The sequence below is a fragment of the Camelina sativa genome, chromosome 16 (assembly GCF_000633955.1).
Source record: "Camelina sativa cultivar DH55 chromosome 16, Cs, whole genome shotgun sequence".
Classification (NCBI taxonomy): domain Eukaryota; kingdom Viridiplantae; phylum Streptophyta; class Magnoliopsida; order Brassicales; family Brassicaceae; genus Camelina; species Camelina sativa.
The window spans coordinates 14,528,388-14,537,214 of NC_025700.1; the positions used below are offsets into that span (position 1 = coordinate 14,528,388).

General features: G+C 38.3%; 5 protein-coding genes across 7 annotated transcripts in view; 3 read left to right on the plus strand and 2 right to left on the minus strand.

Annotated features, from left to right (window-relative positions):
- LOC104750563 lies at positions 465-1,599 on the plus strand. Its single transcript, XM_010472374.2, has 3 exons — positions 465-702; positions 962-1,050; positions 1,252-1,599. The coding sequence occupies exons 1-3, from the start codon at positions 538-540 to the stop codon at positions 1,400-1,402; spliced, it is 405 nt and encodes a 134-aa protein (XP_010470676.1). The 5' UTR covers positions 465-537; the 3' UTR covers positions 1,403-1,599.
- On the minus strand, positions 1,768-3,085 carry LOC104750564 (putative F-box protein At1g70960). The gene has a single exon (XM_010472375.1). The coding sequence runs from the start codon at positions 3,065-3,067 to the stop codon at positions 1,859-1,861; it is 1,209 nt and encodes a 402-aa protein (XP_010470677.1). The 5' UTR covers positions 3,068-3,085; the 3' UTR covers positions 1,768-1,858.
- Positions 4,941-6,669, plus strand: LOC104750565. Of its 2 annotated transcripts, none has more exons than XM_010472376.2 (2): positions 4,941-5,148; positions 5,569-6,669. In XM_010472376.2, exons 1-2 carry the CDS (start codon positions 4,947-4,949, stop codon positions 6,534-6,536), a joined length of 1,170 nt encoding a protein of 389 aa, XP_010470678.1. In that variant the 5' UTR covers positions 4,941-4,946; the 3' UTR covers positions 6,537-6,669. The 2 variants fall into 2 exon arrangements, with proteins under 2 accessions (XP_010470678.1, XP_010470679.1); XM_010472377.1 differs by having other exon boundaries at positions 4,992-5,148; positions 5,585-6,669.
- LOC104750566 lies at positions 6,782-7,272 on the plus strand. Its single transcript, XM_010472378.2, has one exon. The coding sequence runs from the start codon at positions 6,997-6,999 to the stop codon at positions 7,192-7,194; it is 198 nt and encodes a 65-aa protein (XP_010470680.1). The 5' UTR covers positions 6,782-6,996; the 3' UTR covers positions 7,195-7,272.
- Positions 7,336-8,827, minus strand: part of LOC104750567 (signal recognition particle subunit SRP72) — a 3,683-nt gene continuing 2,191 nt past the window's right edge. Inside the window, exons 5-6 of one of the 2 annotated variants that reach the window (XM_010472379.2) lie at positions 8,538-8,819; positions 7,336-8,448 (exon numbers count right to left, since the gene is read on the minus strand). In XM_010472379.2, coding sequence (XP_010470681.1) covers positions 7,492-8,448; positions 8,538-8,819 — 1,239 coding nt within the window. In that variant the 3' untranslated portion in view covers positions 7,336-7,491. The remainder of the gene's footprint in view (positions 8,449-8,537; positions 8,820-8,827) is intronic. The other variant, XM_010472380.2, reaches the window with a different exon arrangement.

Below are 8,827 nucleotides of genomic sequence, written 5' to 3' on the forward strand. Positions count from 1 at the left end.
ATAGTTTCACTTTAATTGTATGCGTATGTATATAAAGGCTTTAGCCTTCGATTAATACAGGTAAGAAAACCTTTTACACCAAACTAGTTTTCTTGACATCTTGCCACAATTGCAGATCCAAAATGGCATAGTTTATAATAGTAGGAATAGCCCACTTTTGTTATTAAAAATCAGATCATTACGAGTCTTCCAAATACACTAACCAATGTACGAGAATAGATATTTACAATTACTCTCTTTATTGCAAGTAGAGAGTAGAGCTTTGACTTTCTCCATAAGAGAACAACTTTGCTCAAACTGACCTGTTGGGATGGGGATAGACGCTAGCTCCCAGTCCCAGACCTCTTTGGTAAACTTACATTGGAAAAGTAAGTGAGAAAGACCAATTAACATCCCGCAAATTAAATTAGAAGAGTCAAGACTCAAGACGCAAAAAGAGACCACAAAAAAAGGAGAAAAAAAAAAAAAAAGAAAAATTGGTCAAAAACATTGAGGTGTCAAATAGTAATTGCATATCAGAAGATTCTAATTTTTAAAATGGAGCCAGAAACGACTCAAAGGTCAAGTCAGAGACTCAGAGATCGTCGCCTACAAATCTTTCTTAGTTCGTTTCTTCCTATTCACGCTTTCTCCTCATTCTGTTATACTTTTTCATATCTTGTTCATTCAGATATGGCTTCTTCAAGATGGATCAGGCCCGAGGTACCCCATGGATCTCAGTTCGATTTTTTTTTTTCTAACCTTGCGTGTTACCTTAAAGTGTTTATTTAATCGATCTGGCTTTTTAAGAAGCGCTGATCTGTGTTGGTTTGTGTGAGTTTGAAACATATGACCGAAAATTTAGGGTTTTGCGGCTGTCTATAGATCGATTCTGTGTATGAGATAGATAGAAACCATGTCGATTTTCTCTAGCCGTTTGATCTGAATATATTGAGTTGGCTTGTGTGTGTGGACTTTTTAGGTGTATCCACTGTTTGCTGCAGTGGGAGTTGCTGTTGGAATTTGCGGGATGCAGCTTGTTAGGAACATCTCCACCAACCCTGAAGTCAGGTACATATTACATATACATACTGTCACTAATCATTAGGTCTCTTGACCAATCTGATTAATCGAGTTATTCGTTCATGACTTGTTTACATATATATAAATGTTTTATTTTCTCTACCTAGCATGTCCTATTCACCTATTGTATGAAAGGTTGATTTGGGTGTAAATTAATTAACATGTGAAACTGGCACGTGTATATATTAGGGTGACAAAGGAGAATAGGACGGCTGGTATACTTGAGAACCACGCAGAAGGAGAGAGGTACGCGGAGCACGGTCTGAGGAAGTTTGTGCGCAACAAAGCTCCTCAGATCATGCCATCTATCAATGGCTTCTTCTCCGACCCCAAGTACTGAAACGGAGGAGACTTATCAATTATCATGTTAGGGATTTTGGGAATAAAAACATGGTGTGCTTGTTTCTAGTACATCTTGTTTCGTCTGTATGAAAACCATATCACTTAAAAACATCTTTGAAATGGTTATGATGTTGAAGATTATAATTTAACTTGTCTTGGTAATAATGGTAATAATGGATGAATTTGAGAGTTAAACACTAGTGGCCCTTGGATTTCGCACCTTGGTTCCTCTGTTTCTTGTTGTGTATTAAACCATCACTTGAAACATCTTGAAAATGGTATATTAAGTGGCAATCAAACATGTTTTTGATAACGACAAAGAATTAACAATCCCAAATATTAATTATATATCACTCGAGAGACAACATTATTTTTTAGCATCAAAATAAAATATTTAACGACAATAATCCCAATAAGACCAGACCAGTACTACTTGAAAAACAGACAAGATTATTCACATAAGCCAAGTACTATCAACATGATCCAAGAAAGTGCAAACATAATCAGAACCTATCAGTGGAGGACCATTAAACAAGTGTTCAAACGTAAACCTTCTGAGTTTTTGCGTTTCTGTATTATAATACAGCACAGTGGGTGCTTCATCAACAAAACTGTCTGGTGCGAAAACAAGTTCTTTTGTTCCAATGGTACCTTTGAAACGAAACCACCTCCTATTTGCAACAGTTTCTTTCCACCTCCTAGTTTCAATAGTTTCTTTCCAACGAGAAACCACAATGTCTTCTTTTAACCAGACTCCTATTTCATTTCTAGCCCATATTCTCAAAAGTCCAGTGTATTCGTCAACCATAATAGATACGGCAATTTTCCCATTGTAATTCACCACGTCCCAACCACGACGAGTAAAGTTAATTTGCTTAGGTAATTTAATGGCACTAAACTTTTCAGACGTTAAGTTGAAGCACATGATCATAGATTTGTCAGTATTGGTGTCATGAGCTCCATAGTACACAACCCCTCCTTTAAATAGTCCTTCAGTATATGGTTGATGATCACACTTGCATTTGATCCGTCTCCAAGTTTCTCCACCGGATCCCACCGTGCAAACCTGATATTTCGTAGACGTTCCGGGCCCTGACAATGTTACACATAACACCTTGAATACCTTCGTCGCTTCATCGTATCCGAAAAAACAATGTACCATGCTTTCGTTCGCTTGGATCTCCGGTAACTTCCGAAACATTTTCGTACCCGGATTGCAAATCACAAACTTAGTTTCTAACTGAAGACAGATCAAACCTCGGACGGGTTGAGAAACTCTAGAGCCCATCATTGGCTCACGAGGGATACGCAACTGTTGTTGACCAGAGGACAACAATGGTTCCTCCTCTTGATAAACAGAGTGACACAACACCTCCTTGTCATATCGGCTATACATAAGTTTTTCCTCTTGATCATAAACAGAGTGATACCACAACACCTCATGTTCGGGGGGACTGGGTATAGATCGCTTTACCCAGATCATCAGTCGAGGCCTTGTCGATGATCGCCTCAAATAAAGATTTTTGAAGTCTTCCCCGCGGATAAGAGATGCCCATTGCTTCGAGATGACGATGCATTTCACCAAGGATTTCAGAGGCAGCCGTGACAGAATGTCCATTTGCAGATCTAGCGGAAGTGTTTCGAAACTTGTTGGCTTGTCCATTTTTTTTTTTTTCCTTAATTCTTCTTCTCTAATGTATTAGACAAAACCACAGATGTGATGTATTTATAGGAAAATCTTAACATCTCTGTTTAATGAGATGAGTAGGAGACTTTAGTATAACTTGTTGCGTCGTAAAACCGCGTATATCTTTTTTTACTTTTAGTTTCTGATCAATGTTTTTTTACATCTAAAAACAAAAGAAGAAATGTTAGTTCCACACGCCAAAAACTTACTGAAATTACTAGCCAATTAGCATTGAGATCATTGGATACCAAGTTTATGATTATGAAAGTGACGACTGCTGATTTATTTGCTTTAGTACTTGCGAGTTGAATCACACGTCAAAATATATTAACCTGACGACATTTAATTCTTTCTTTTAACCACAAGGAAAAAATAAACAAAAGGGTTTTAATTCATCACTTTACATTTTTTGTTTCTACACAATTTCAAGAAGAAAAGAAATGGTGTCACACGTCAAACTTCTTACTCACTAATTTCGTCTATTTTTTTTTTTTGAGAAGTTCACTAATTTCGTCTATATATGAGTAATTAACGGAGAGATTCATTCGATGTACCAAATCATGACTTGAAATAAGGTTCTTTTATCGTAGACATCTTTTCTTTCATCGTACAATTCTGAATTAATTATGTCGTCAAGTTAATATATTTTGACGTGTGATTCAACTCGCAAGTACTAAAGCAAATAAATCAGCAGTCACTTTCATAATCGAAAACTTGGTATCCAATGATCTCAATGCTAATTGGCTAGTAATTTTAGTAAGTTTTTAGTGTGTGGAACTAACATTTCTTCTTTTGTTTTTAGATGTAAACAAACATTGATCAGAAACTAAAAGTAAACAAAGATATACGCGGTTTTAGTTACGACGCAACAAGTTAGACTAAAGTCTCCTACTCATCTCATTAAACAGAGATGTTAAGATTTTCCTATAAGTACATCACATCTGTGGTTTTGTCTGGAACACATAACAATACATCAGAGTAAGCACATCATAATTAGTTTTGTTTCGGTACACAAATTTCAAGAAGTAAAGAAAAGGTGTCTCACATGTCAAAACTTAATCACTAATTTCTATACGAGTAATTAACAAATAGTATATTCATTCGGTGTATATATCTTACTCGTCGATACACAAAAACAACAATCCAAATAAACAAACACGTTTTAACTTGTTAAAGAAGAAGCTTTTTTTTTCTAGCAGTACGTAACATGGCCAACTTAAACGTTATATCATATTAAGCTAAGGTATATATACGTTACATGTTACACAATCATTTATGCTAATCAACAAACTAATATAAACCCACCACCGTTTGGACTTTGGTTAGTTGAATAGTATCGACTAATTACATGCGGTGTGACTTTAGACAATTTTCTTATAATACAAGAACAAAAACTATACACCAAACACGTGTTTAGTATCCTAGCCACAAGACACGTTCAATGATTGAACTTCAATCTCATTTCGTTTTTAACTAGAAAAACATTTCAAAACTAGTCGTTGTGACTCTCACATCAATAAATCCATCGGAAAGAAGACAATGTAACAACAAAAAAGTAGGGAAAAAAAAACTCATCACTTAATGATTTCCCACTCAAGATTGAATCAAAATAAGCAGAGAGATTCAACTACAAACTTTAACTAAAACAGAGTTTTCAACTAAAAGCTCCTCTCATTTGGAATTTAAATTTACATTTTTGAAGTCTTTTGTAACGAAAATTAGAAGTCGCGAAAGTGATTGTGATTGGGCTTTCCCAAATCAGAGATATGGGCCTTCGTAGCCCTTTGTGACCACTTTAATTGAAGAACTAAAACGACATCGTTATAAGGCTACTTGAAAACTCCCTAAAAAGTAAATGACAGTTTTCTTCATCTCTCTTATCGCTTTTTTTTCTTCTTCTAACTTGTGTGGTCTTTTCGAATGTGATTCTTCGTTGTTGATGATGATGAGGCTGGTTCAAGTATCGTCTACTGAATCTATTTCTTCTCTCTCCTCTTCCTCGGCTTGGAATGGTGGTGGATTTCTCTACTTGAAACGTTGTTCTGGACCTTCGTCTGGTAATATCATCGAACACCTTGTGGGCTTTTTTTTTTCTTTTTCTTTCCTACTTTTCGGTTCGTGGGGTGAATGAATTCCTTAAGGAGGGATCAATTCCGCTTTAGTGGATGAACTCGTGGTGGGTTTTAATGTGCAAAAGTTAAAACGCAAGTCACAGACTCAAACATGCATTAAAAAGTTCGCTCTGCTTGTCCTGTATCTAGGTTTTAGATTTCCTCTGAAAATTTTGTTCCTTTTTTATGTGCTTCCTTGTGTTTGAATCTGTTTGATGCTTTTAAAGCTCAAAGATTGTTTTTTTTTTTTTTTATGGTTCCTGGGTAGTTCTGGGTGTCTAGGGTTATTATCACTTGAAACGTTCTTGTATTGACAACTAGTGTGTATGTTTGCTTACAAGATGATTTCTCTAACTTGTGTATCAGTCTGCGGTTTCTGTAGTGTATTGAAGCCAAATAAAGTTGCTTTCAACAGCATGATTCTTTCAGCTATGAGGACTTGCTCAATTCCTGGGTTCCACACACTTTGTCCCAAGTCAAGCGGTGGTTCTGTTTCTTGGAAAAAGAGGTTTTCTTCCACTGCTTCACCACTCATCACTCAAACCACTTCACCCTTTGTTCATCCCCGTTCGACAGTGATTGTGTCAAGCCTTCTCTCCCCATCTGATATCCCTCAGAAGTCAGAAGAGTGGTTTGCTTTGCTAGACAAGTTAACCACAAGTACATTCAGTACAGCGCTAGGTTTTTGGAAAGGAACTCGGCGTGCCGAGCTCTGGCATGAAAAGGTATATGACTCAGATTCACGAGTCGTGGAGGAGTCTGCACGGTTTGCTATGAACTGGGGTGTACAAATGGAACCAGCTGCGATAGAGAGGTACAAACGAATAATGGGTTGTGAGGTTGGTTCAATGGGATTTGCTATTCACTCCAACGAGCAGTTTCACTGGCTTGGCGCTTCCCCTGATGGGATTCTTGATTGCTTTGGTATTTTAGAAGTGAAATGCCCATATAACAAAGGGAAAACCGAAACTGTGTTACCGTGGAAAAAAGTGCCTTACTATTACATGCCTCAGCTGCAGGGTCAAATGGAGATAATGGACCGGGAATGGGTCAACTTGTACTGCTGGACACGAAATGGAAGCACAGTCTTTCGTGTCATGAGAGATAGAAGCTATTGGAGAATCATACATGATGTATTAAGGGAGTTCTGGTGGGACAATGTCCTTCCTGCAAGGGAGGCTTTGTTGTTAGGCAAAGATGATGAGGAGGTGAAAAAGTATGAGCCAACATCTACGCATAAGAGAACTGGGCTTGCCATAGCTAAAAGCATAAATATGGCTGCGGAATCAAAACTTGTATGCAGAGAAATTGCTGATCACGTGGAGTTCTTTTAGATGAATATGAGAGTCTCCTCATATCTTTTGAATTATTAACTGATGATTCATCTTATTAGATCACATTGTTTGTACTGATGAAACTGGTTAAATGATGTAACACTCTTTTAATCAGATTTCTAGTCTATCTCGAGATCAGTGGTTTCCATCGCCTCTAAATTAATTGGATGTGAATTTCATTGTAAAAATAGGTGAAGACAGTTAGACCAAGGATGGCCGAATTTTTCAGACAGAAGACAAAATATTGATTATTTCTGCCAACCAAGCAGATGACCAAAAAACAGAGAGAAAAGCAGTAATATAGGAGTTGGTTACCAAAACAGAGAGAGGAAAAACAGATAACTAAACTAGTCAATCCAAGAACAATAAACAAGAAAAAAACTGCACAATAAATAATGAAAGAAGTAATTCCAAACTAATGGTTATTTGAATCTGTTAACATCTGCAAGAAGAGAAGAATATGGATTCGGGGCCTTCGTGGGCTGATCAATGGGATTATAACAACCCTGACCCTCTTCCGAGTACGATGCAAGAGGATGAGAGCAAAAAGAAGAATAAGAAGAAGAAGAAGGAAGAGGATGGAAGTAAAAGCAGTCTTGGGAAGACATTACTTGGGTTCAAATGGATGAAGGAGCTCCGCAAGAAACCTGAAAAGTGATTATTAGTAAAGAGATGTTTAATAACATTCACCTTTGATACTCGTTATTCTTTTGTAATTACCATTCTCTCTTCTTCATCTCTCTTTAGCTTTAGTGCTTACTCCAGTAACCGTTTCAACGATCATAAAAAAGCAAAAGAATTCAGGCAATGCAAACGAGAAATTAACCAAAATCTTAAAGGATCAAGACGATTTAAACTTGATCAATCCAAAGAAGGAAAAAAAGGACAAAAAGCTAAGTACTCTTGGTTTTTGTTTCCTCAGAACAGATGAAACAATCTAAAAAGGTTGTTTCGTTCATCTTCTAGACTTCTTTTTTGAGGCCCTAGAAGAAGAAGATGCAGCTGCATTCGCTTTAGAACTGGCCGCTTGGTTTGACTTTGAAGTTGGAGGAGCTGCTTCTTGTTTATCCTTTGTCACCGCACCCTGCGAGCCACGGATTTGAGCTGCTCGCTTGTCCTTCCTTTTGGGTCTGTAACTTGACCTTTCCCTTCTGGGAAGCCATCTTTCAGGGTCCGGAGGAGGACCTGGGTTTGCCGGATCGAATCCTTTGGGATACTTTGGCTTTCTCTTCCTCTTCCTCTTTGCCTTCTCTTTCTTCACTTCTTCCTGACTCGATGAAGCAGCAGCACCTTCATTGGGTTTTGCACCAGAGGTCTTTTCAAGGTTATCCACATCAACAGCGTTCAAACGCGGTAGGGGCCTAAGCTGTTTCTCGTAAGTTTCTGCTTTGTCGACATTGACACGAGCAAGTGTAGTCACAAGACCAACCAGAGCATCTGTGCTACTATGGTTTTTCACAATCTCCTCGTATAGCCGTGAAGCCTCCTCTTCTTGACCATGCCTGAGCTTGAAGGCAGCAGCCTGCGGCATCAACACGCTAAGCTTATTGCTCTCGGTCATCGAATTCGACCACCATTTAATTGCTGAGTCAAGAACAGCAGCAGCACCATCACTGTCCCCAGCACGCTCTTTGAGGGAGACAATGGTGGCAACAGTTGCAGGCAAATGCTGAATATCAGGTATTTTGGACAGGGACTCTGCTGCTACATGAAGATGACTGGCAGAAGCAGCAATTTGTGCCCTGGCCAAGAGAACCAACTTAGACTTTTCCGGGAATTTTTCGGCACACTGTGCCAGAAGTTCTTCAGCTTTAGCAGTCTTGTTTTCTCTCACCAAAACAGCAGCTTGAAGCAATGCAGGAATAACACTCTCAGGAAACATACCAGGCAGTGCAGCACAAAGCTCTCGTGCCTGAGGTGAAAATATTTTCTTAAATGGTTAGGCAGAGTCTGCAACAAAGAAACGAAAGAGGAATAACCTAGAATTCAAGTGTAACGGACCTGATCCATCTTATTTGCATGGAGGAGTAGAAGGACGCGATTGGCATATATAGCCTCCTTATTTTTCTGTGAAAGCTTTGCATCAAGTCCTTGAGAAAGCTGAAAATTTTGGGAGTCTTTTTCTTTCAGCCGATCAAACTTCCTCAAGCCATCAGAAATATCTTTGGAACCTTTCAAGGCAACAAGGTTGTTCACAGCAACAGCAAGTGTAGGTTCATCATCCAGATTACGTTTAATGATGTCTACATAAGAGCTGATCGATTCTTCGGTTTTTCCTAGGAACTGACAAA

Bases quoted from the DNA above. Each gene is read 5' to 3' on its own strand.
- LOC104750563 (XM_010472374.2), top strand. From the start codon at position 538: ATGGAGCCAGAAACGACTCAAAGGTCAAGTCAGAGACTCAGAGATCGT. The intron at 703-961 runs GTACCCCATGGA...TGGACTTTTTAG, and splicing joins CAAGATGGATCAGGCCCGAG to GTGTATCCACTGTTTGCTGC. The intron at 1,051-1,251 runs GTACATATTACA...TGTATATATTAG, and splicing joins TCCACCAACCCTGAAGTCAG to GGTGACAAAGGAGAATAGGA.
- LOC104750564 (XM_010472375.1), bottom strand. From the start codon at position 3,067: ATGGACAAGCCAACAAGTTTCGAAACACTTCCGCTAGATCTGCAAATG.
- LOC104750565 (XM_010472376.2), top strand. From the start codon at position 4,947: ATGACAGTTTTCTTCATCTCTCTTATCGCTTTTTTTTCTTCTTCTAAC. The intron at 5,149-5,568 runs GTAATATCATCG...CTTGTGTATCAG, and splicing joins TTGTTCTGGACCTTCGTCTG to TCTGCGGTTTCTGTAGTGTA.
- LOC104750566 (XM_010472378.2), top strand. From the start codon at position 6,997: ATGGATTCGGGGCCTTCGTGGGCTGATCAATGGGATTATAACAACCCT.